Source organism: Oncorhynchus keta, unplaced genomic scaffold (genome assembly GCF_023373465.1).
Source record: "Oncorhynchus keta strain PuntledgeMale-10-30-2019 unplaced genomic scaffold, Oket_V2 Un_contig_496_pilon_pilon, whole genome shotgun sequence".
NCBI lineage: Eukaryota > Metazoa > Chordata > Actinopteri > Salmoniformes > Salmonidae > Oncorhynchus > Oncorhynchus keta.
The window spans coordinates 337,155-365,000 of NW_026288052.1; the positions used below are offsets into that span (position 1 = coordinate 337,155).

The window sequence follows — 27,846 nt, forward strand, 5'->3', positions numbered from 1 at the left end:
TTCTTTCTCTATCGTTTAGTCTTTCTAAGCGCTTTGTAAGGAGGTCCAGTCACCTGAGTGAGATCCCCATCCATACTGTAGGTGCCACACACACACACACACACACACACACACACACACACACACACACACACACACACACACACACACACACACACACACACACACACACACACACACACACACACACACACACATGCGTGCACACAAACACATGCACACGCTCTACGCTCTTCCTCTCTTCTCACTCATCTTCCTCATCCTCCTCTGCCTCCTCCTCTGCCTCCTCCTCCCATCTTGCATGCTGAAGTGGAGGAGAGTGGCCCCCGCCTGCCTCCTCCCCCTCCACCCCTCTCACCCCCAGCTCCAGGCCTCTCCACAGCAGACCAGAGTAGGGTAACCTGTGAGGCCCTAGGAGGGCTATAGCTTGCTCCCCATCAGCCTCCTCCTGGAACACCATTTGACCCCCAGCCTCAGCAACATCCCTCAGGCTAACCATTCCAGCACGGGGGTGGAATGCTGAGGCGTGGGGCTGCAGGGACAGATTCTCAAGTTGGTCTGGAGTACACCCTCTTCCTCCTCCTCTAACCCTTCTGCCCTCTTCCCCGTGGTCAGCCCCAGGCCCGCGCCTCGGCCGTGCCCGGGTACGGACCTCCAGGCAGCTGAGGCCCTTACGGTGGCGCTGGAGGTGGTCCTCACGGGCGAAGGCCTTGTGGCAGAGCGGGCACTCGAAGGGGCGTGCCCCACTATGGAGAGACAGGTGGTTCTTCAGGTCGTAGGAATGCAGGAAGCGGGCAGGGCAGTGGGGGCAAGGGTACGGACGCTCCCCTGTGTGTTTACGCATGTGGATCTTCAACTTGTCATTCCTGAGAGAGAAAGGAAAGAGGATAATGGCTCAGCATCATATGTAGAACAATGCTAGCTCTGTAATATGTTATAGATAAGTGTTAAACACACAGGTACACACCTGGTGATAATAGTGTTAAACACACAGGTACATACATACCTGGTGATAATAGTGTTAAACACACAGGTACATACATACCTGGTGATAATAGTGTTAAACACACAGGTACATACATACCTGGTGATACTAGTGTTAAAACACACAGGTACATACATACCTGGTGATAATAGTGTTAAACACACAGGTACATACATACCTGGTGATACTAGTGTTAAACACACAGGTACATACATACCTGGTGATAATAGTGTTAAACACACAGGTACATACCTGGTGATACTAGTGTTAAACACACAGGTACATACCTGGTGATAATAGTGTTAAAACACACAGGTACATACCTGGTGATAATAGTGTTAAAACACACAGGTACATACCTGGTGATAATAGTGTTAAAACACACAGGTACATACCTGGTAAAGCGGACCCCGCAGGTCGAGCACTCGAATGGTTTCTCCCCGGTGTGTGTTCTCATGTGTCTGGGCAGCTTCCCTGCTCCGTGGATGATCTTCTGACAGACAGGACACTGCTGGGGGGTCTGAGACTTCCTCTTCCTACCCCCTCCTCCTGCCCCTGTGGCCACCTCTTGCTCTGCCAGGGGGGCTGAAGTAAAGCTGGGCACCCCACCGTTCCCCACTCCCTCCATCTCTTCCTCGTCTTCTGACAACCTGTCGTCTGAGAGGGGAAGAGGGGGGTGGGGGGCGAGGAGGCGCTCCTGAGGCCAGTGCACCCCTCCGTTGACTGCTGTACTCCCTCTCCCTGCATCCCTGCCCAGCTTCCGCTCCCCGTTCTGTCCCGTGGTGGGGGGGTGTTCATCCTGCTCAGGGCTGGGGGGTTGGGTGGAGGGATGAGAGTGGGCCGTGTCTTGAACAGGTGAGGGGTGTGGAGGAGGAGTGGAGGGGTGCTGGTGTGTGTTAATGTTGGGGCGATGATGCAGTGGCTGGAGGTGCGATGACTCCACCTTGGTGACTCTCCGTCTGTCTATCTTCCTCCGGGAGCCTTTCTTCATCCCCCTCTCCACCCTTCTCTCCCTCTCCGCCTGTACCCTCTCCTCCCCCATCTCCCACTCTACCTCCCCCGCCGTCTCCCCCAGTATGTCTCTACAGGCATCAACCACACACTGGATCCCCAGTAACTGAGCTCCTCTCAACACATCTCTCATGCCAGAGCTACGGATGGTCAGGGTGGCCGTGTAGGCAAACTCCAGCAGGGCATCCAGGGCATCGGGCGCGACACAGTCCAGCTGGCACACACTGAACCCTCCTCCTCCCCCCGCCTCAGCCCCCGCCTCGGCCCCCTCCTCCGCTCCAAACAGCCTGCGGAAGTAGAGGCTGACGGCAGCCATGACGGAGCGGTGGGTAGGGTAGCGGGCACCCCGCGAGGTCAGGGTGAGGTCACAGAGTAGCCCCGCCCTGCGCTGGGCGTTGAGGCGGAACAGGATCTCGCTGCTGTGCTCTGGGAAGGGGATCCCAATCAGACCGTCCTCTCCTGGAGACATCGCCACCTGCAGGAGGGAACAATTGGTTAGAATAACACAGACATTGAAGTTCAGGCTGAATCAAAATAATTCAGTGGCCACAGATGGGTTTTTTACATGGAAAAAAACAAGAATCAGACAAAGTTTTTTAAAACATTTCTTCTGGTGTGGTGAATGTCAAGCAATGACATCAGAACAATATTGTGTATGCTTTTGATATAGATCACATTTCATGGCTTTGAATACCAGGAAACAAATGCTGACATACCTAGAATACCTCAGTGCATGGACGTGTCCTTTGTCAAGTAAAACTGTGTTAGTTAATGCAGTCACGGTGCAGAGATATTTTGGTTGGTACTGTAGCCTTTCATTACTAACGTGATTTCCACAAAGAGCTCTCCTTCATGTGAGGGACCATATTAAACAAGAGCTTAGTGCTATCCCTCCTTCAATCACTCCTCCCTTCTCCCTCAAACTAACACCCCCTCAACCCTAGATTACGACATCAGGAAAAAGTGATTTTGGCAGATGGGGTGGGAAGGGGGGGACAACTGGGAGGATCAGAGGGGGTAGAGGAGAAGGGGGTGCCAGAGAGTGTGTGTGTGTGTGTGTGTGTGTGTGTGTGTGTGTCGATAGTATTAGCTCCTTGATTAAAAATAGAGAGAGAGACGAAGGTGAGGAAGAGACAGAAAGAGGAAGGTGAAAGAGAGGAGTCAGACTGTACTGGGGACGACGTCCACACACACAAGGTGATAGAGCTTTTGCATATGTCACATCGTCAAAGGAAGATTCAAGTTATATGGATGTATTTCAAGTCAGGATTCTGCTCACTGAGTCTAACCTTAACAGTGTGTGGTGTGGTATTTCCTGAAACAGAACTTTGACTTTAGGAAAGTGAAAACAGAGAAAAGTTCATGTTGGGTAAAACAAGATGTGTTTAGAAGTGTTTATGTGAGGATAACAGAAGCTTGTTCTTCCCCTCCCTTCTTTTCAAGACCTCATCACCCACTCCGTGTCCTCCCTTTCACACATGCCCTCCAGGGGAGGTGTATAATGGAGGAAGAGAGTGAGAGAGTGTGAAACAGAGAGAGCATTTAGGCCTACAGCGGAAGTTTGTGTCTTACTCCATTTTACTAATCCATAGACTACTTTCTAGGTAGGTTACCAGGTCTATAGAAGTCTATATTGTCTATGTATCCATATGATGAGGTTAATTTATAACACCCAAGGGCTCTCCTCTCCTGTTCCCCTGGCTCTCACCTAACCCCCCTCTCCTGTTCCACAGTACCACTCACCTGAGCAGACTACATTTTCCACAAACAACAGACTAACTCCCCCCTCCTCCCCCACCTTTGTCTCCCTCCCATAGCAACCACCAACAGCCCCCTAACCATCCTATAATACTGTCCACATAGCACCCTGGAGGGGCTCTCCGCGACGACAGTACATTCTGTTTCACCTGACTAACCTGCTCCAAGACACACCCCACACCCCACACACACACACACACACACACACGTTGCGTGTCTCTCTCTTGGCTCCCCGAGTCCCCATTGTTCAGTTTGTGGTCTGTTGATTTTCATGCAATGTCAAAAACATACACACCCCACCCATAAAGTCCACACACTAACGTTCATATCATCGCTCTTCAACAGAAACCCCAATCCCACCTGTATCAACAGAACCTTACCAAAACCTTACCCTCCCAACCTCAACCCATCAGCTGTGTCTAAACCCAAATGGCACCCCTACCTTTCCTGCCTTCATGGCTGATAGAGGGACCGTCGACTGGAGGCGATGCTGTGTCTGTGTCATGGCATAAGTGTTTTTGTACTTCAGTCTTCCTCGCTCTTACTTGCTTCTTCCTTCCTACGTTACAGCCTTCTATTCTCCCTCGCTCTCCTTAAACCTTTAACTCTCCAAGTTCAGAGAAGTTGGGGTTACGCGTTCATCCTTGGGGATGTCTACCTCTTTCTCTCTCGCTCGTTCTCTCTCTTCCTGTTTTATGAAAAGAAGGTGCTTGGCGGCGGAGAGAGAGATTGAGAGATACCCCTCCCCCCTTTTCGCCCACGCGCCCCTCTCTCCAAAATACAGTGGGTCCATTTTCTGAAACGAGCGATCGTAAGTTTCCGAAATACACAACTTCCTGGCCTGCCCCTCCCCGACCACAGATCTGACCTCTGACCTTGGCTATTGGACAGGTAGGAGGGATGTTTGTCCATCTGTCTAGACAGGTGGGGGGAACTTGGGTACAATAGTCTAAAGTGGCTTCTTCTCCTCGAAGAAGAAAGAGAAAGGAAGCCGTGCTGGGCTATTAAGATGCAGCCCGTGGTCTCATCCTTCAGCCACCAGCCACTTATGCACAGAATTAAGGATCTCTATGTACCTACATTACTGATGAGGGACCTTGAAAGAAGCTCAAAAATACCCTACAACATTGTCAAATATGTGCAAATTTAGCCAAGTCAGCCAACATCAAAATTGTTAAAGTAGAAGTAACGTAAGAACCAAAATCATATTGGTGCTGTGAGTCATAATAGACCCAGCCACAGACATCAAGGTAGGTATTAGATGAACCAACCAACATGCCATATTACAGATGGTCTGTGATGATGATAAAGTCACATTAGAACAATCCATAAGGCAACTTTGACTGACTCTGTGAAGTCTTCTCCAAATGAAAGCTTGTTCACTAAAACAACTCTTAACATGTAACATTCTCGACGCTGGCATGTGTTTGTGCCACCGCCGCTCTCAGAGCAGGTAGGAAGTGATTTCAGGGAGATTTGTTCGAGGTGTCTCCTACGCTCGTAAGCATCTAAAACAACGCCCTGGAAAAAGCTGTAGACGAGGAGGACATCGACGGTGCTGCCAGAAAGGTCAAAATCCCCACCGAAAACACTGTGTGTGTGTGTGTGTGTGTGTGTGTGTGTGTGTGTGTGTGTGTGTGTGTGTGTGTGTGTGTGTGTGTCTGTCATGAGGAACAAAACAATAAGCCAATAGAAAAGACAACTGTCCCAGCTGAGAGAAGGTTTGTTTAAGAGAAAACTCAATGCTAACAGAATCCCCCTCCTAGAAATCAGAGGAGATAAAAAGAGAGATTAAGTGAACAGAGAAAAAGAGGGGGAGTGAGAGATAAAGACATATGAAGAGCATACTAGTGTTTAGTTTCCGGCGTAAAATAAAAAAAGCTGTAAGGGGTGGTTTTCGATTCCTCAGAAGGGGGATGTAAGTGTTGTTCAGAAGGGTATACGTGTTGTTCAGAAGGGGGATGTAAGTGTTGTTCAGAAGGGTATACGTGTTGTTCAGAAGGGGGATGTAAGTGTTGTTCAGAAGGGTATACGTGTTGTTCAGAAGGGGGATGTAAGTGTTGTTCAGAAGGGTATACGTGTTGTTCAGAAGGGGGATGTAAGTGTTGTTCAGAAGGGTATACGTGTTGTTCAGAAGGGGGATGTAAATGTTGTTCAGAAGGGTATACGTGTTGTTCAGAAGGGGGATGTAAGTGTTGTTCAGAAGGTTATACGTGTTGTTCGGAAAAAGGGAAGAGATTCCTGTTAATCGAACAACTGTGAGTCACTTTATAAACGAGACACACACACACACACACACACACACACACGCACAGTTAAAAAGTAGGAATGATCTTTGACGGTAAGACATTTTTTCTTTCTCTGCCTTCGCTCTTTCTCCCCTCGTCTCCTGTCGTTTCTCGCTCTCTCTTAGTCACCCTGTTTCTAGTTTCTAGTTGTTCAGCAGCCCCTGTTCTAACAGTCAGGGACAGCCATCTCTGGCTGCTGATCCCTCTTCAACTAACATATAGCACTATAGATTACACAGCCACCCAAACATACACTGACATGTGTTTAATCAACACATACAAATCATTTGAAACACAGCTCCTTTTCCCACAAGAATGGAAGTAAAAACGGAGAAAAAACAACCAAGTGGAAAGTATGTGGAAAAACATGTCGTCAGACTGTTATGTTGAAGAAAACATAACGGCACACCACTTTACAAAACACTTCGTGGAAATGTCAAAGACATTAGGAAGCAGTGAAGACAAACAAATGTGACAAATTAATATAATAGTAACTAAAATCCATATTAAGAATTATTGTTGAAATATGCTGTATAATTGGTATAAACTGTAGGCTATATTACAGTGAAAGACTCACTCCTCATGATTCAAGTGAATTAAAACCAACAAATTAAACTAAAACTATAAACAATGGAACCAGTTGAAAACTGTTTATGTAGTAAATAAGTTCATTTTATTTTCAAAAAATAAAACACTTCGTCATCCCCTTTTCTTTATTGATTGGTGGCCAACTTCTCTCTCCGTTTCGGAGCGGATTCTCAACTCCCACTCCTCTGTCGACAGTTGACTACCTTTCCTCCCCTCCGACAATACGGCTTCCTCTTCCCTCGCTTTCGTCATGTACGTCACCCACTCTCTAAAAGCTCTTAGAATGGTTCACTGCCCCATTCGAACTCAACATGTATTGGAGAAATATACATATTTCTGGACAGGAAATAACAACACTTTAAATGGGGTCCTGATAGAATGAATAAGTAAAAAACAATTGGACCATCAAAATAATGATGAAACATAGTCCTTTTGACTGCAACTTGAACGGAGTTCACCAAGTGAGAGATCAGTAGTAGTTGACACAATCAAGACATTAGACTGTTATTACACTGGTGCTTATTTTCCCTTACAGCCTGTAACGTCTCCCAATCCACACCAGTTATATCAGCTCTGCTCTGAACGGCCCAGGGGGGAAATATGACTTCACAGAAATGTGTTTCAATTCATTCTGATGTCAGACGCTTTCCGTGTGTGTTCATTCATAATATGTTCAAATGTGTTTCACTCGCAGTGTTTTTAGCAAACTTCTAATGCTCTAATGTATTTCACATCCACGTTTCACAGGCCCTAACAATCCACACCTTACCAGAAATACTGTACAAATGTCAAATGCAATGTAAGTTTGCAAAATATAGCTACTTCTTCATTTAGTTTAATTTAGAAAACAACATTTTTTTTCAGTGAAGGCTTAAATAAATGACTATAAAGAAAACAACGAAACAAGGTTTATGGAAATAATTGCACAATGTACGAACATAAACTCAATAAAGGATATTTGTAAGCAACATTTGTAACCCTGAAAGATGTATTTAAATTGTGTGTGATAAAATATGACTTTTTTTGTTCTGATACAATAAAACGATTTATGAATTTCTTAGTATGTAATAAAGATTATTATGCAAAGCTTAAGAGAGGGGTGGGTGGCAGTGTAATGTATTATTCCATGATGGCTTAAAGAACACACAGCAGACCTACAGAGATGTGTCATTACATACAACATGAAAAATACTCATGGGAGGATAACATACTCCATCAGAACTACACACAAACCAAAATAAACAAGAACTCAATTAAACCAAGAATCAGTTTAAATATGTATAATTTACATGAGACAACCAGAACAGCACAGGTGGAACCAAACAACTGCTGTTCCCAAACAAAACACAACCAGGCCTGAGAGAAGGAAATTAGGAGTCATGATTCTCTGCTCATACCGTTTCTCCTCCTCCACGTGCTCCTCTGGCTCTCAGTGATTCTCTATCTCCTTCTCTCATTCTCCTTCTCTCACACACTCGTTTAAGCCTCTCTCCCCCTCTTAAACATAGGAGGCTGGGAGAGAGGTGTTGGTTTAGGTGCATCTTCTCAGAGGAGGGGTGAAAGAGGTAAAAGAGGGGATGATGAGAAGAGCTCCTGCCCACACAGAACCTTATTCAGCCCAACACAAGTTGGCAACACTATGTACCTCCTGTATGTAATGAACTATGAATACATTTACAGGCATTTATAAAGCAGCTATAAAGCATTCGCAACATGTCATGAAGGCTTGTTGCAAGTATGAATTGTTATTAAATGTGAGACACATCCCCATTCTCCATCTCTTCCTCCATCATCATCTTCATAATTTACAGTATATCTTGACCCTGCACCGTTTCTGAAGTACAATAAAACCCAGACCCTCTCTACTCCCTCCACTGATAACTCTCCCTGAACCAGATATTTGCATCTTACAAAGAGATATAAAAACAGACCCAACCAGAGAGAATTTGAATCTTCATTTGAATTCGTTAAAAGGCTGGATAACAAGAATAAAGACAACATTATGGTAATTACTGGTACATCCAAGACGTGGCTTAAGCAATTCTATAAAGATGAAAACTATGTGATTATATAGGGAATAATAATTGCACTCAACCATGCAATAAAGATCTGCCAGGATGGAGGACATTCTTAACAGTGGCAAAGTAACAAAAACACACAAATCATATCCAGGAAAAGGTTCCAATCTTATGATCCTTTTGTACCTGCATCCAGCCCCTCTGCTTAGCTAAACTGGGGCAGTGTGTGTGTGTGTGTGTGTGTGTGTGTGTGTTGAGGTCTTAGTTCCAAGAACACATTACATTATTCATTTGACTGGCAGAGCAGTACAGAGCGGAGGCCCTTAACCCAGCCCTCCCACCACACCGAGGACATTTTGCATGTTATCCCAATTTACCGATGGGAATCAAGGGTTTTATTCAGGAGGGACGAACGGTACAGAACCTTCACATAGAAACGTATTGTATAGAGCAGACACGCCTCTCTGCCAAAAACAGGAGTGAGGAGAGAAGAGGGAGAAAAAAAGAGAGAGAAATGTGAGGTTGGAAAGAGGAAAGGGGGTCTGAGATTTGAGGGGAGATCAAGGAGATGAGAAGAATACGGCTGAGGTTTGTTTGACTTTAAAATAGACGTGTTCCTAGAGAACATACCAGGAAAGCAGAGAGTGGGAGAGGAGAGGTGGTAAAAGACTGTCAGCCAACGAGTGAGTGAGGGGTGGGGGTAAAAAAGATGTAAAGATAGGTATAGAATGAGGCAGGGTGGGGGTAAATCTCACAGGAAAATCAAGACTTTACCAACAACCTGTGTCAGAGACAAGAAATTAGAGAAGAGTTCTGTTACAAAGAGGGGGGGAGAAGGGGGGACAGAAAGGCAGAGAGAGGTGAGAGGGTGGGGGGGGAGAAGGGGGGACAGAAAGGCAGAGAGAGGTGAGAGGGTGGGGGGGAGAATGGGGGACAGAAAGGCAGAGAGAGGTGAGAGGGTGGGGGGAGAATGGGGGACAGAAAGGCAGAGAGAGGTGAGACGGAGAGGAACAGTGACGTGAACAGAGGTTAGAGAAACAGAGAATGTTAGAAGAGAGAAAGAAAGGGGGAGGGAGCGAGAGACTGTGACAGGAAGTAGCTGCAGTGAGTCCTTGCAGGTGTGTGTCTGCAGATGTCTGAGGGGAGATGTGGTAGCAATCGCTATCATTAGCAATCAGTGAAAGGGAGTTTCACAAAGATGGGGAACACACACACACAGGCCTGAGAAAGGATTATTTGTGTTCGTGTGTGTCAATGCATTTGTGTGTGTGTGTGTGTGTGTGTGTATGGGAGGGCTTTACTAGTTCTAACACATGCTGACAAAGTGGTTTCACACCTTCTATCTGTATCTGGTCAGCAGTTTCAGCCAGCCCCCAAGACAACATGTGTGAACAGCAGTGTGTGAATGAGTGGTCCATTTATGTGCAGAACTTGTGTGAGTTTGTGTGTTTTTACAAACGGGTGAAAAAAGCTTGTGTGTCTTTCAATGTGATAGTGTGTGTGTGTCTGTGTGTGACTTGTGTACTTGATGCACTGTGTGTGTGTCTGCTTGCTGGGTGAAGTTGCCACATCATTAGGGAGGGTCTCGACAGCTGTTCCTGTCTTACACATTACCTCCCTTTTCAGAGAATGATCACGCAAAACACACGCTAGGATGGGGACACACACACCCATACGCAGAGATACATGCTCATAAACACATACCCCTACAAACAAACACACCCACACGCAGAGATACATGCTCATGAACACATACCCCTACAAACACACACACACAGAGATACATGCTCATAGACACATACCCCTACAAACACACACACCGATACACAGAGATACATGCTCATGAACACATACCCCTACAAACACACACACACAGAGATACATGCTCATAGACACATACCCCTACAAACACACACACCCATACACAGAGATACATGCTCATAGACACATACCCCTACAAACACACACACCCATACACAGAGATACATGCTCATAGACACATACCCCTACAAACACACACACACAGAGATACATGCTCATAGACACATACCCCTACAAACACACACACACAGAGATACATGCTCATAGACACATACCCCTACAAACACACACACCCATACACAGAGATACATGCTCATAAACACATACCCCTACAAACAAACACACCCACACACAGAGATACATGCTCATAGACACATACCCCTACAAACACACACACCCATACACAGAGATACATGCTCATAGACACATACTCCTACAAACACACACACCCATACACAGAGATACATGCTCATAGACACATACCCCTACAAACACACACACCCATACACAGAGATACATGCTCATAGACACATACCCCTACAAACAAACACACCCATACACAGAGATACATGCTCATAAACACATACCCCTACAAACACACACACACAGAGATACATGCTCATAGACACATACCCCTACAAACAAACACAAACAGACACACACCCATACAGAGATACATGCTCAGACACCCCTACAAACAAACACAGACACATACACACCCACACAGATACACACAACCATACACAGAGATACATGCTCAGACACCCCTACAAACAAACACAGACACATACACACCCACACAAACAGACACACACCCATACAGAGGTACATGCTCAGACACCCCTACAAACACACACAGACACATACACACCCACACAGATACACACAACCATACACAGAGATACATGCTCAGACACCCCTACAAACACACACAGACACATACACACCCACACAGACAAGACACACACCCATACACAGAGATACATGCTCATAGACACATACCCCTACAAACACACAGACACATCCACACCCACACAGACAGACAAACACACACAGACACAAACCCCTACAAACACACACACCGATGTCGCAAAACTAACTGATCCTGATCGGCTTCCTCTTCCTCTGCTGTGAGGACTGACAACCACGAGGTGAGATGGAGAGATAAATGGATGACAAAACAGACAGAAAAGTAAAGGAGGAACAACCATGTCAGCTATTAAAAAGAGACAGTATATAACTTATACGGTATATGCCTACAGGAAGAAAGAGAGAGAGATATTGATAGTGGTAGGGGACAGGAAGAAAGAGAGATATTGATAGTGGTAGGGGACAGGAAGAAAGAGAGAGATATTGATAGTGGTAGGGGACAGGAAGAAAAAGAGAGATATTGATAGTGGTAGGGGACAGGAAGAAAAGAGAGATATTGATAGCGGTAGGGGACAGGAAGAAAGAGAGATATTGATAGCGGTAGGGGACAGGAAGAAAGAGAGATATTGATAGTGGTAGGGGACAGGAAGAAAGAGAGAGATATTGATAGTGGTAGGGGACAGGAAGAAAGAGAGAGATATTGATAGTGGTAGGGGACAGGAAGAAAGAGAGAGAGATATTGATAGTGGTAGGGGACAGGAAGAAAGAGAGAGAGATATTGATAGCGGTAGGGGACAGGAAGAAAGAGAGAGATATTGATAGCGGTAGGGGACAGGAAGAAAGAGAGAGATATTGATAGCGGTAGGGGACAGGAAGAAAGAGAGAGAGATATTGATAGCGGTAGGGGACAGGAAGAAAGAGAGAGAGATATTGATAGCGGTAGGGGACAGGGAGAAAGATAGATATTGATAGCGGTAGGGGACAGGGAGAAAGAGAGAGAGATATTGATAGCGGTAGGGGACAGGAAGAAAGAGAGAGATATTGATAGTGGTAGGGGACAGGAAGAAAGAGAGAGAGATATTGATAGTGGTAGGGGACAGGAAGAAGAGAGAGAGATATTGATAGTGGTAGGGGACAGGGAAGAGAGAGAGAGATATTGATAGCGGTAGGGGACAGGAAGAAGAGAGAGAGATATTGATAACGGTAGGGGACAGGGAGAAGAGAGAGATATTGATAGTGGTAGGGGACAGGAAGAAAAAGAGAGATATTGATAGTGGTAGGGGACAGGAAGAAAGAGAGAGATATTGATAGCGGTAGGGGACAGGAAGAAAGAGAGATATTGATAGCGGTAGGGGACAGGGAGAAAGAGAGAGAGATATTGATAGTGGTAGGGGACAGGAAGAAAGAAGAGAGATATTGATAGTGGTAGGGGACAGGAAGAGAGAGAGAGATATTGATAGTGGTAGGGGACAGGAAGAAGAGAGAGATATTGATAGTGGTAGGGGACAGGAAGAAGAGAGAGATATTGATAGTGGTAGGGGACAGGAAGAAAAGAGAGAGATATTGATAGTGGTAGGTAGGGGACAGGGAGAAAGATAGATATTGATAGCGGTAGGGGACAGGGAGAAAGAAGAGAGATATTGATAGCGGTAGGGGACAGGAAGAAGAGAGAGATATTGATAGTGGTAGGGGACAGGGAGAAAAGAGAGAGATATTGATAGCGGTAGGGGACAGGAAGAAAGAGAGAGATATTGATAGTGGTAGGGGACAGGAAGAGAGAGAGATATTGATAGTGGTAGGGGACAGGAAGAAAGAGAGAGATATTGATAGTGGTAGGGGACAGGAAGAAAAAGAGAGATATTGATAGTGGTAGGGGACAGGAAGAAAGAGAGATATTGATAGTGGTAGGGGACAGGAAGAAAGAGAGAGATATTGATAGCGGTAGGGGACAGGAAGAAAGAGAGAGAGATATTGATAGCGGTAGGGGACAGGAAGAAAGAGAGAGATATTGATAGTGGTAGGGGACAGGAAGAAGAGAGAGATATTGATAGTGGTAGGGGACAGGAAGAAAGAGAGAGAGATATTGATAGTGGTAGGGGACAGGAAGAAAGAGAGAGAGATATTGATAGTGGTAGGGGACAGGAAGAAAGAGAGAGAGATATTGATAGTGGTAGGGGACAGGGAGAAAGAGAGAGAGATATTGATAGTGGTAGGGGACAGGAAGAAAGAGAGAGAGATATTGATAGTGGTAGGGGACAGGAAGAAAGAGAGAGAGATATTGATAGTGGTAGGGGACAGGAAGAAAGAGAGAGAGATATTGATAGTGGTAGGGGACAGGAAGAAAGAGAGAGAGATATTGATAGCGGTAGGGGACAGGAAGAAAGAGAGAGAGATATTGATAGCGGTAGGGGACAGGGAGAAAGATAGATATTGATAGCGGTAGGGGACAGGGAGAAAGAGAGAGAGATATTGATAGCGGTAGGGGACAGGAAGAAAGAGAGAGAGATATTGATAGTGGTAGGGGACAGGAAGAAAGAGAGAGAGATATTGATAGTGGTAGGGGACAGGAAGAAAGAGAGAGATATTGATAACAGTAGGGGACAGGGAGAAAGATAGATATTGATAGTGGTAGGGGACAGGAAGAAAGAGAGAGAGATATTGATAGTGGTAGGGGACAGGAAGAAAGAGAGAGAGATATTGATAGCGGTAGGGGACAGGAAGAAAGAGAGAGAGATATTGATAACAGTAGGGGACAGGGAGAAAGAGAGATATTGATAGTGGTAGGGGACAGGAAGAAAGAGAGAGATATTGATAGTGGTAGGGGACAGGGAAGAAAGAGAGATATTGATAGTGGTAGGGGACAGGAAGAAAGAGAGATATTGATAGCGGTAGGGGACAGGAGAAAGAGAGAGAGATATTGATAGTGGTAGGGGACAGGAAGAAAGAGAGAGAGATATTGATAGTGGTAGGGGACAGGAAGAGAGAGAGAGATATTGATAGTGGTAGGGGACAGGAAGAGAGAGAGATATTGATAGTGGTAGGGGACAGGAAGAGAGAGAGATATTGATAGTGGTAGGGGACAGGAAGAAAAGAGAGAGATATTGATAGTGGTAGGTAGGGGACAGGGAGAAAGATAGATATTGATAGCGGTAGGGGACAGGGAGAAAGAGAGAGATATTGATAGCGGTAGGGGACAGGAAGAAAAGAGAGATATTGATAGTGGTAGGGGACAGGGAGAAAAGAGAGAGATATTGATAGCGGTAGGGGACAGGAAGAAAGAGAGAGATATTGATAGTGGTAGGGGACAGGGAGAAAGAGAGAGAGATATTGATAGCGGTAGGGGACAGGAAGAAAGAGAGATATTGATAGTGGTAGGGGACAGGAAAGAGAGAGATATTGATAGTGGTAGGGGACAGGGAGAAAGATAGATATTGATAGCGGTAGGGGACAGGAAGAGAGAGAGAGATATTGATAGTGGTAGGGGACAGGGGAGAAAGATAGATATTGATAGCGGTAGGGGACAGGGAGAAAGATAGATATTGATAGTGGTAGGGGACAGGGAGAAAGATAGATATTGATAGCGGTAGGGGACAGGGAGAAAGATAGATATTGATAGTGGTAGGGGACAGGGAGAGAGAGAGATATTGATAGTGGTAGGGGACAGGGAGAAAAGAGAGATATTGATAGTGGTAGGGGACAGGGAAAAGATAGATATTGATAGCGGTAGGGGACAGGGAGAAAGATAGATATTGATAGCGGTAGGGGACAGGGAGAAAGATAGATATTGAGAACAGTAGGGGACAGGGAGAAAGAAGAGAGATATTGATAGTGGTAGGGGACAGGGAGAAAGAGAGAGAGATATTGATAGTGGTAGGGGACAGGGAGAAAGATAGATATTGATAGCGGTAGGGGACAGGGAGAAAGAGAGATATTGATAGTGGTAGGGGACAGGGAGAAAGAGAGATATTGATAGCGGTAGGGGACAGGGAGAAAGAGAGAGATATTGATAGCGGTAGGGGACAGGGAGAAAGATAGATATTGATAACAGTAGGGGACAGGGAGAAAGAGAGAGAGATATTGATAGTGGTAGGGGACAGGGAGAAAGAGAGAGAGATATTGATAGTGGTAGGGGACAGGGAGAAAGATAGATATTGATAGCGGTAGGGGACAGGGAGAAAGATACATATTGATAGCGGTAGGGGACAGGGAGAAAGATAGATATTGATAACAGTAGGGGACAGGGAGAAAGAGAGAGAGATATTGATAGCGGTAGGGGACAGGGAGAAAGAGAGAGAGATATTGATAGCAGTAGGGGACAGGAAGAAAGAGAGAGAGATATTGATAACAGTAGAGGACAGGGGACAGGGAGAAAGAGAGAGAGATATTGATAGCAGTAGGGGACAGGAAGAAAGAGAGAGAGATATTGATAACAGTAGGGGACAGGGAGAAAGAGAGAGAGATATTGATAGCAGTAGGGGACAGGGAGAAAGATAGATATTGATAGCGGTAGGGGACAGGGGGAAAGCGAGAGAGATATTGATAGCGGTAGGGGACAGGGGGAAAGCGAGAGAGATATTGATAGCGGTAGGGGACAGGGAGAAAGCGAGAGAGATATTGATAGCAGTAGGGGACAGGGAGAAAGATAGATATTGATAGCGGTAGGGGACAGGGAGAAAGAGAGAGAGATATTGATAACAGTAGGGGACAGGAAGAAAGAGAGATATTGATAGCAGTAGGGGACAGGGAGAGAGAGATATTGATAGCAGTAGGGGACAGGGAGAGAGAGAGATATTGATAACAGTAGGGGACAGAGAGAGAGAGATATTGATAGCAGTAGGGGACAGGGAGAAAGAGAGATATTGATAGCAGTAGGGGACAGGGAGAAAGAGAGATATTGATAGCAGTAGGGGACAGGGAGAGAGAGATATTGATAGCGGTAGGGGACAGGGAGAGAGAGAGATATTGATAGCGGTAGGGGACAGGGAGAAAGAGAGATATTGATAGCGGTAGGGGACAGGGAGAAAGAGAGATATTGATAGCGGTAGGGGACAGGGAGAAAGCGAGAGAGATATTGATAGCGGTAGGGGACAGGGAGAAAGAGAGATATTGATAGCGGTAGGGGACAGGGAGAAAGCGAGAGAGATATTGATAGCGGTAGGGGACGGGAGAAAGAGAGATATTGATAGTGGTAGGGGACAGGGAGAAAGAGAGAGAGATATTGATAGTGGTAGGGGACAGGGAGAAAGATAGATATTGATAGCGGTAGGGGACAGGGAGAAAGATAGATATTGATAGCGGTAGGGGACAGGGAGAAAGATAGATATTGATAGCAGTAGGGGACAGGGAGAAAGAGAGAGAGAGATATTGATAGCGGTAGGGGACAGGGAGAAAGATAGATATTGATAGTGGTAGGGGACAGGGAGAAAGAGAGAGAGATATTGATAGCGGTAGGGGACAGGGAGAAAGAGAGAGAGATATTGATAGCAGTAGGGGACAGGAAGAATGAGAGAGAGATATTGATAACAGTAGGGGACAGGGGACAGGGAGAAAGAGAGAGAGATATTGATAGCAGTAGGGGACAGGAAGAAAGAGAGATATATTGATAACAGTAGGGGACAGGGGACAGGGAGAAAGAGAGAGAGATATTGATAGCAGTAGGGGACAGGAAGAAAGAGAGAGAGATATTGATAAAAGTAGGGGACAGGGAGAAAGAGAGAGAGATATTGATAGCAGTAGGGGACAGGGAGAAAGAGAGAGAGATATTGATAGCAGTAGGGGACAGGGAGAAAGATAGATATTGATAGCGGTAGGGGACAGGGGGAAAGCGAGAGAGATATTGATAGCGGTAGGGGACAGGGGGAAAGCGAGAGAGATATTGATAGCGGTAGGGGACAGGGGAAAGCGAGAGAGATATTGATAGCGGTAGGGGACAGGGAGAAAGCGAGAGAGATATTGATAGCGGTAGGGGACAGGGAGAAAGCGAGAGAGATATTGATAGCGGTAGGGGACAGGGAGAAAGCGAGAGAGATATTGATAGCGGTAGGGGACAGGGAGAAAGCGAGAGAGATATTGATAGCGGTAGGGGACAGGGAGAAAGCGAGAGAGATATTGATAGCGGTAGGGGACAGGGAGAAAGAGAGAGATATTGATAGCGGTAGGGGACAGGGAGAAAGCGAGAGAGATATTGATAGCGGTAGGGGACAGGGAGAAAGAGAGATATTGATAGCGGTAGGGGACAGGGAGAAAGAGAGAGAGATATTGATAGCGGTAGGGGACAGGGAGAAAGAGAGATATTGATAGCGGTAGGGGCAGGGAGAAAGAGAGATATTGATAGCGGTAGGGGACAGGGAGAAAGAGAGATATTGATAGCGGTAGGGGACAGGAAGAAAGAGAGAGAGATATTGATAGCGGTAGGGGACAGGGAGAAAGAGAGAGAGATATTGATAGCGGTAGGGGACAGGGAGAAAGAGAGATATTGATAGCGGTAGGGGACAGGGAGAAAGAGAGAGAGATATTGATAGCAGTAGGGGACAGGGAGAAAGAGAGATATTGATAGCAGTAGGGGACAGGGAGAAAAAGAGAGATATTGATAGCGGTAGGGGACAGGGAGAAAGAGAGAGAGATATTGATAGCGGTAGGGGACAGGGAGAAAGAGAGATATTGATAGCGGTAGGGGACAGGGAGAAAGAGAGATATTGATAGCGGTAGGGGACAGGAGAAAGAGAGATATTGATAGCGGTAGGGGACAGGGAGAAAGAGAGATATTGATAGCGGTAGGGGACAGGGAGAAAGAGAGATATTGATAGCGGTAGGGGACAGGGAGAAAGAGAGATATTGATAGCGGTAGGGGACAGGGAGAAAGAGAGATATTGATAGCGGTAGGGGACAGGGAGAAAGAGAGATATTGATAGCGGTAGGGGACAGGGAGAAAGAGAGATATTGATAGTGGTAGGGGACAGGGAGAAAGAGAGATATTGATAGTGGTAGGGGACAGGGAGAAAGAGAGATATTGATAGTGGTAGGGGACAGGGAGAAAGAGAGATATTGATAGTGGTAGGGGACAGGGAGAAAGAGAGATATTGATAGTGGTAGGGGACAGGGAGAAAGAGAGATATTGATAGTGGTAGGGGACAGGGAGAAAGAGAGATATTGATAGTGGTAGGGGACAGGGAGAAAGAGAGATATTGATAGCGGTAGGGGACAGGGAGAAAGAGAGATATTGATAGTGGTAGGGGACAGGGAGAAAGAGAGATATTGATAGTGGTAGGGGACAGGGAGAAAGAGAGATATTGATAGTGGTAGGGGACAGGAGAAAGAGAGATATTGATAGTGGTAGGGGACAGGGAGAAAGAGAGATATTGATAGTGGTAGGGGACAGGGAAATGGAAACTTGAGTATAAAAAAACAATGACAGTTAGTCTGATATCCTCTCCAGACCATGTCAACATGTGACGAACAGTGTGTGTTTAGTTTAACAGTCCCAATCAGAGGTCGTAAAGCTCAAAAGGTGGAACACTTCGTTGACATCATCAGGACGATACTGTAGTAGTGTTTTCTGGGCTTTGTCAATAGGGGGGTGAGCGGTTGCTTTTACTGTAATCTGTGGCTGAAACGGTTGATACATAGAATATGCGGTTATTTCAGCTGTCCTTTGAGAAACACAACAGAATGTCTGCCTTACTGTCACTGGTCAGAACACCCACCCATCTCTCGTCCAATTACAGCAGTACAGCACTTTGACTAAAGATTCAAACGTTGACGGGGAAAATTCTACTGGTGCTTAACGAATTAGAGCTCATCGAATACCGCACTCTCAATGTCTGGAATACTGCCTTCTCATGGTACTGTACTTACAACAGCTACAACATCAAGCTGTCATTTCTCATCAAAATGTATCTAAAAGGTTAGGGGTCATTTTCACAACAAGATACAGGAGATGATTCTCTGCGGTGTGTCATTGTCTCTCTTTCCCTGAACCGCTGGCTCACTGTACCGGTTTATGAGCAACGCCCCCTCACTATCTACACCAACATTTACACCATTACCAGAAAAACAAATCATGTTCTCTGTCACTACTTTTTGACACTCTTTTCATTTTTAAGGTGAGTCTGTCTTTCTTTACAGGAAGTAAAGTATTGCCACTTCCTGCTCTTCCATCCCCTGGCAGTAGGCGGGTGGTGTGCGTTGGTAGGCTGGCAGGCCGGTGGTTGAGAGAGAGAGAGATAGAGAGAGGGCTGTGAAACACAACAGAAACTGGAGACTGAAAAAGGAGAAACGCCAAATGCACTACTTCCTCTAGTGAGACAGATCTACTGGAGGCAAACTAGGCTGTGGGGTCCATGAACATTCAGTAGAGTACCTTAGTCAGTGGCACAGCATCTCGACATTATGGTTAAGGCCTACATGAAGTGTATTGGTTCAAAGCTTTTTACTGCCCTTATATGGTAATAACCAAACAGAACATGTCCCTGACTCAGACCACTGTGTGTGAATGGAATAATGGATAATATGCAGAAACTCTATGATGGCGCTAATAGAGTAGTCTAAAAGTTCAACCCTTCTAAGAGTGGGAAAATGAGGGAATATGGAAAGGGATAATGGATGAAGGAGCTGAGCAGATAAAGGAGGACTGAATGGGTGGTGTAGGGGAACAGGGAGAGTTATGAAGGGAGTATGGATGGATGAAGGAGCTGAGCAGATAAAGGAGGACTGAATGGGTGGTGTAGGGGAACAGGGAGATGTATGAAGGGATGATGGGGGGGGATGAGAGGAAGATACATTTGATATGAAGGAGTAAAGGTATAGAAGGAAAGGAAGGGAGGAAGCTCTTAAATCTGCTGATGCTGAGTAAAGAGGGGGACTTTGTCCTCCCCCTCTCTCTCCCCCTGTCTTGTCCTCCCACTCAGCCTACTGTATGTATCTGAAACTGAAACCCCTATTGTGAACAGGGGTAATTTATATACGGGGCCACATGCCCTAATTCATATACTTACTGGAATTGGGTGACTGCCTGTGTGTGTGTGTGTGTCTTATCTTAAAACGTTCCTCTTTCCTTTAAAGACCACTCACTGTTGTTACACCCCCCAACCCCACCACCCTACTATAACACACACACACACACACACACACTTCTGCATGGCCCCAATCACATGATCTGTCGCTCACTCGCGAACACACACACACACAACACACACACACACAACCACACACTAACTCTAAGTACAGCGTTTGCTAAATGACTTTATGTAAATGTAGCCATTGCTGGCGCTTGGATTTGCGTGTTCAAGTGAACCGTATTCCAAAACCCTGGTGGAGTATCAGTGAAAGAAGACAGAGTGAGACGCAATATACTGTACAGTACACATCAACTCTGGAGGGTTCCTTCCTGACACATACTGGACTGTACCAAAATCACTATCTTATGGGGGTGCCCTCATTCAACACATTTTAACATGGAGGTTCACAGTTTTTTTAAATGAGAGTGGCCTGCAGCACCCCAGGGCAGCCATGTCATATAATCTCTAGTTTCTACACCTATAGTAGGACAGGCGCTGTCAGCGACTGGGACAATAAGACTTTCTTTAGTTCAATGCAGTTAATGTGCAACACTCAAGATTCCACACCTCTTACCTCCAGTCCATAAACTCAGAGGAGGACAGGTCCCTGCTCTCTTCCTCCCTCTCTATTTTCCACGTCTTCCTGCTTCTGTTCTTTTCCAGCGGAGCCAAAAGGTTTCCAGGGATACAAAGCTGAGGGGATGAGATGTTTGGATGGTTAGATGATTTGGATTTGAACAAACTTTATTGATCCCAGAGGACTGACAGATTGACACCAAGATACACATACAGTGTCTTCAGAAACTATTCAACCCCCCTTTTTTTGTGTTACAGCCTGAATTTAAAATGGATTGAATTGAGATTTTGTGTCACTAATCTACACACAATATCCTAGAATGTCAAAGGGGAATTTAGATTATTAATTTATAAAAATGTCCAAATGCCTTGAGTCAATAAGTATTCAACCTCTTTGTTATGGCAAGCCAAAATAGGTTCATGAGTACAAATCTGCTTAACAAATCACATAATAAATTGCAGCGACTCACTCTGTGTACAATAGTAGTGGTTAACATGATATGAATGACCACCCCATCTCTGTACCCCAGACATAGAATTATCTGTAAGGTCCCTCAGTCGAGTAGTGAATTTCAAGCACATAGTGTACAGTGCATTCTGAAAGTATTCAGGACTCCTTCACCTTTTCTACATTTTATTACGTTACAGCCTTATTCTAAAAATGATTAAATATTGTTTTTCCTCATAAAATCTACACACAATACCCCATAACGACAAAGTGAAAAACATTTTTATTTTGCTAATTTATTAAAAATTAGAAATACCTTATTTACACAAGTACTCAGACCCTTTGCTATAAGACTTAAAATTGATCTCAGGTGCATCCTGTTCAAATGATAATTATTGAGATGTTTCTACAACTTGATTGGAGTCCATCTATGGTAAATGTAATTGATTGGATATGATTTGGAAAGGCACACACCTGTCTATATAAGGTCCCACAGTTGACAGTGCATGTCAGAGCAAAAACCAAGCCATGAGGTCGAAGGAATTGTCCATAGAGCTCCATGACAGTATTCTGTCAAGGCACAGGTCTGGGGAAGGGTACCAAAACATTTCTGCAGCATTGAAGGTCTCCGAAAACACAGAGTCCTACATCATTCTTAAATGGAAGAAGTTTGGAACCACCAAGACTCTTCCTAGAACTGACTGCGCCATCGGGGGAGAAGGGCCTTGGTCAGGGACGTAACCAAGAACCCGATTGTCACTCTGACAGAGCTCCAGAGTTCCTCTGTGAGGATGAGAGAACCTTCCAGAAGGACAACGATCTCTTCAGCACTCCACCAATCAAGCCTTTATGGTAGAGTGGCCAGACAAAAGCCACTCCTCAGTAAAAGGCACATGACAGCATGCTTGGAGTTTGCCAAAAAGCACCAAAAGGACTCTCACACCATGAGAAACAAGATTCTCTGGTCTGATGAAACCAAGATTGAAGTCTTTGGCCTGAATGCCAAGTGTCACATCTGGAGGAAACCTGGCACCATCCCTACGGTGAAGCATGGTGGTGGTAGAATCATGCTTTGTTGATGTTTTTCAGCGGCAGGGACTTGGAGACTAGTCAGGATTGAGGGAAAGATGAACGGAGCAAAGTACAGAGATCCTTGATGAAAGCCTGCCCCAGAGCGCTCAGAACCTCAGACTGGGGGCGAAGGGTCACCTTCTAACCGGACAACAACCCTAAACACACAGCCAAGACAATGCAGGAGTGGCTTCGGGGCAAGTCTCTGAATGACCTTGAGTGGCCCAGCCAGAGCCTGGACTTGAACCCGATTGAACATCTCTGAAGAGACCTGAAAATAGCTGTGCAGTGACGCTCCCCATCCAACACGACAGAGCTTGAGAGGATCTGCAGAGAAGAATGTGAGAAACTCCACAAATACAGGTGTGTCAAGATTGTAGCATCATATCCAAGAAGATTGGTGGTGCTTCAACAAAGTACTGAGTAAAGGGTCTGAATATTTATGTAAATGTGATATTTCTAAAAACCTGTTTTGGCTTTGTCGTTATGTGGAATTGTGTGTAGATTGATGAGAGGATTTTTAAAAATCCATTTTAGAATAAGGCTTTAAAGTAACAAAATGTGAAAAAAGTAAAGGGGTCTGAATGCACTGTATTCAACCACAAAGACCAGGGAGGTTTTCCAATGCCTCACAAAGAAGGGTGCCTATTGGTAAATGGGTAAAACAAATTAAAGAGCAGACATTGAATATCCCTTTGAGCATTGTGAAGTTTTGAATTACACTTTGGATGGTGTCTCAATACACCCAGTCACTACAAAGATACAGGCGTCCTTCATAACTAAGTTGCTGGAAAGGAAGTAAACTGCTCAGGGATTTCACCATGAGGCCAGTGGTGACAGTAAAACAGTTAAAAAGAGTTTAATGGCTGTAATGGGAGAAACCAGAGTATGGATCAACAGCATTGTAGTTACTCCACAATACTAACCTAATTGGCAGAGTGAAAATAAGGTAGCCTGTACAGAATAAATATTCTATACAGGCATCCTGTTTGCAACAAGGCACTAAAGTAATACTGCAAAAAATGTGGCAAAGCAACTCATGTTGAGGGCAAATCCAACACATTACTGAGTACCACTCTCCATATGTTCAAGTATAATGGTGACTGCAACTTGCTATGGGTATGCTTGTAATCGTTAAGGACTGGGGAGTTTTTCAGGATAAATAAATAAATAAATGGAATGGAGCTAAGCACAGGTAAAATCCTAGAGGAAAACCTGATTCAGTCTGCTTTCCACCAGACACTGGGAGATTTATTCCCCTTTCAGCAGGACAATGGTTGAATCTGTGTTTGAAATTCACTGCTCGACTAAGGGACCTTACAGATAATTAATTATATGTGTGGGATACAAAGATGAGGTAGTCATTTAAAAATCATGTTAAACACTATTATTGCACACAGAGTGAGTCCATACAACTTATTATGTGACTTGTTAAGCAAATAAATTTGGACTCCTGGCTTGCTAAAATAAAAAAATAAAAAAACAATTCCACTTTGACATTATAGGGTATTGTCTGTAGATCAGTGACCAAAAAATCTCAATTGAAACAATTTTAAATTTCAGGCTATTAACACAACAAAATGTGGGAATTTTCTTCCACTTGGTCATCAGAGTATTTTGTTTAGATCATTGACAAAAAAAATAACAATTAAATCCATTTGAATCCCACTTTGATGCAACAAAACCTTGGATAAGTCAAGGGGGTTGAATAGTTTCTCTAGGCACAGTATTTAATATCTGCTTCGTGAGACAGAGACACAGGGTAGGAACGGGGTCAAATACTGAGGGAATAAGTGAAGGAGAAGAGAGACAAACAGGAGACCAAAAGATACATGAGAAGTGGTGTATAAAGAGTGAATAAAAAGAAAGAAAATGAACCTAAACACACAGTGTGTCAGATGATGTGTTAGACATGGTGAGGGGTTCAGGGTGGGGGATGGAGAAAGACCACTTCCCACTTCACCAGGCCACAGAGCAGAAGTGGCCTACACTAACAATGAACAGGGCTGGGAAACAGGCACAGCACACACCTGTGTAGGACCACAGACATCCTCAGACACACACTGCACGATCCCATACTCAGTGGCAAGAGCAGAGACTATACCCATTATCTGTCATAATTGAGAAGGTGCATGTAAATGTAATTTGGTGTTTGTGAGTGTGTACATGTGAACATGTGTGTGGTAGGGAGAGAGAGGGGTCATAAGAACAGTCCGATCTAGTAAATGACCGGAGTAATTAAGTTACCATGACACCAGAAGGAGAGATGAGAAGAGAGGGAGGGGTATATCAGTTACCACTAAGCCAAAGACAGTCTACACAGACTTTCCAGGTCTCCCAACTGTCATTTAGTTGGTAGTAAGACTGCTTCAATTCAGACAAGTGGCAATTAGGGTTGACAGTGCAGAATTGTTTCTGCTTCTCGCTCTCTTTTCCCTTCCATCTCTCACACTAAATAGTGGAATTATTCAGAGTTGGGATTGGTGACAAATCTAATCTGCATCAAAGACGTCAACAATACCTATTTGTCAAGATCACACACGGAAACCCACAGTACAAATATTAGCCTACAAACTGTTACAGGGCAAATGTTTTCCTTATTCCTTCCAGGTGCACTGAAGTTCAGGTCTAGACCCAACACTGTTTGGAGAACTATTGTGTGACAAATAAACATTGTAGACCAGAAACCCTTCAGTGGATTGGACTAATAACATGGTGTTCTTCCATATATCAAACAACAAACTCAGACAGAGGACCAAACCCAAGCCAGTTTGGCAGGTTCAGCAGGTCTGTCTGTACCACAAGAGGGGCGAGTCAGCAACCCACACACACCCACACACACACACACACCCACACACACACACACACACACACACACTACACTCATGCAGTCACAGGCACACATGACAGCCTCCCATCATCCATAGCCTAAGTTTTATACATTTAAAAGCCCTCATCCATCCAGCATTAATATACATTTCAAGAACACTACATCAGCAACAGAGCTATAGAATTTAAGATAAAGGATGTCAACGTGTGGTGACAACAGCATAGCCCACTGAAAGGGTCGTGGAATAATATAATTCGTGGCCAAAGTTGCCCTGTGGTGGAGCACATGGCTTATTGCTTACAGAGGCCGGCGATGTGCGTGAGAACAGGTTAGGTTTTGGATGTCAGCCGGTGTTTGCTGCTATAATTAGAAGCCAAGCCTCCAGAAGTGTACCCGTCGACCCTGCTTGTTCACTTGGCCACATCCACACAGGTAGCAACACACAGCAACTAACCTGAGATCACATAAATATTCTCTGCTAATGTCATTTAAATAGTATGTGTTCTTGTGTCAAAATAAGCCTCTAGGAAAAGAGAGCGCGAAAATCATAGAGAGAAATTATTGTCGACACGTCACACAGGAGTTACCGAATACCGATGACGTAGTCCTCCCGTAACCCTGATTAGGACCGGGGGGGGGGGGCGGTCAGGAGCGGTTGTTATAGAAAATGGGAAAGACAAGCGTAAAGTCCTAATTTTAAGAATTCCATAATAACCCCCCAAAACAGAGAGCGAGTGAGGGAGCGGGTTTACCTGTGCGCCGGTGTCACCTATGTTATCTCGTCGCGTCCCACCTGACCGGCTTCTGTACTTCCTGTATTCACTCCCACCAGCCTCTTTCCCCCCCTCGTCGCTCCCCGGGGGTCACTGCTCTCTCCGCACTGTCCAAAATCTCACACCAGTCCCTCTGACGAACCACGTATTGCCCGCGAGTTCTCTGTAATATCCGCCTCTTCTTGTCTCTCTGTCGGGGCTTATATCCCCCTGCCTCGGCTCTCTCTTTGCAGACCGCCGGCTCGCTGGGCTGTTCTCCCCCCTTTCAGACTCCGCTGGCCCATTCCAACTCCAGGCAGCTCCTCCTTGAACCAGGAAGCGGCTTGCCCTACTTTACACCCCGCCGCGGATTGGCTCTGGCGGGGCTGGAGAGGGACCGCTGGGGTGGGCAGGGCACAGGGGTCGGCCACGGTGCGATAGGCCAGCGGAAGTGTCTGTCGTAGCGAGGTGGGAGGGTAGGAGGCCGGAGGTGGGCATGTTGTTATAGAGACTCGCGGAGCAGGTTGAAGGTCTGTGAGGGATCACAGCGGGGCTAAGAGGTGGGCACAGAGAGGGAGATAATCGTTTGAGGGCGTATGCGTGTGCCAGCTGCAGCGGACATTTCCACTTGAAATGGATCGCCATATTTAAACGCGCTATTTATGGTGCTCGTGCAGTTTATCTACCTCTGTCAGGCTGTTACTGTACATCTCTCTCTCTCTCGTTCCCACCTCCCTGCATCTCTCTCTCTATGCGCACCTTAAGCATTTCATTTGCAAATGAAGCCATGGCGACCAAGACAAGAGGTGACCGTAGAGACAGAGAAACCAGCAGGTGCACATACAGTATATACAGGGTATGTAGGCTACTACTCAGCCTCAGTCACAAGTCACATCCCCTGCCATATATTTACCGACAGCTATGACAAAGCAGCCGTCTCATGGTGGCTTGCTGAGTGTTAAAATAACTCCAATCTCCTTATAATAACTCTTAGAGACTTTGCCCCAAATTCTGAGAAGACTAGAAGCAGTACAGGCTACGGTAGCTGGGGGACACCCACTCTACTGAAACCGCTGGGGGACTTGTAAGTCGCTTTGGATAAAAGCGTCTGCTAAATGGCATATATTATTATTATATTATATTATTAATATCTCAGTGTGTGTGTGTGTGTGTGTGTGTGTGTGTGTGTGTGTGTGTGTGTGTGTGTGTGTGTGTGTTTGTGATCTTGCGATATACTGAAGGCAATTCAAAATCCAATTTTTGGTAAAGAGGATATTTTCTACTGTAAGTGATTCACTGTCTCCAGAGCAGAGGGAGACTGAAGAGTGTCTGACAACACAGGGCTGATGCAAGAATATTGAGACACACTAGAGAGAGAATGAGGTTAGAGTCACACGCACGGCCCACACACCCCTCCCCTTGTAGCAAACTACACACACATCAGCTTCCTGTTTGAAGTGGTAACTACACAGCAGAAGGAATCACCTTATCCTTTCTAAGTTTTGCATCTTGCGCTCTTTGCTCCTGCATACACCCCCTTCTCTCAAACACCTCACCTGTGTGTGTGTGTGTGTGTGTGTGTGTGTGTGTGTGTTTGTGTGTATGTGTGTGTGTGTGAGAGAGAGAGAGAGAGAGAGAGAGATGGCAGATTGTGAAGTGATGGGAAGTCTAAATATAACATCTTGTGGTTTACCCACCCAGCCCACCCAGCCCACCTTCCCCTTGCCGCCCCCTAACCTTAAATCTGTGCTCAGTCTGCGGTCTGGCTACCTAT

The 27,846-nt window shown here is 45.4% G+C and overlaps 1 protein-coding gene across 5 annotated transcripts; it reads right to left on the reverse strand.

Annotated features, from left to right (window-relative positions):
- Nucleotides 1–229: 229 nt before the first annotated feature.
- Nucleotides 230–26,664, reverse strand: LOC127925030 (zinc finger and BTB domain-containing protein 7B-like). 5 transcript variants are annotated; one of them, XM_052509716.1, is made up of 4 exons: nt 26,073–26,664; nt 20,963–21,088; nt 1,381–2,471; nt 230–866 (listed from the first exon to the last, which is right to left on the reverse strand). In XM_052509716.1, exons 3-4 carry the CDS (start codon nt 2,463–2,465, stop codon nt 245–247), a joined length of 1,707 nt encoding a protein of 568 aa, XP_052365676.1. In that variant the 5' UTR covers nt 2,466–2,471; nt 20,963–21,088; nt 26,073–26,664; the 3' UTR covers nt 230–244. The 5 variants fall into 5 exon arrangements, with proteins under 5 accessions (XP_052365676.1, XP_052365675.1, XP_052365678.1 ...); XM_052509715.1 differs by having other exon boundaries at nt 20,970–21,088; nt 26,073–26,661; XM_052509718.1 differs by lacking the exon at nt 26,073–26,664 and adding an exon at nt 25,908–26,032 and having other exon boundaries at nt 20,970–21,088.
- Between the last annotated feature and the right edge of the window lie 1,182 nt (nt 26,665–27,846).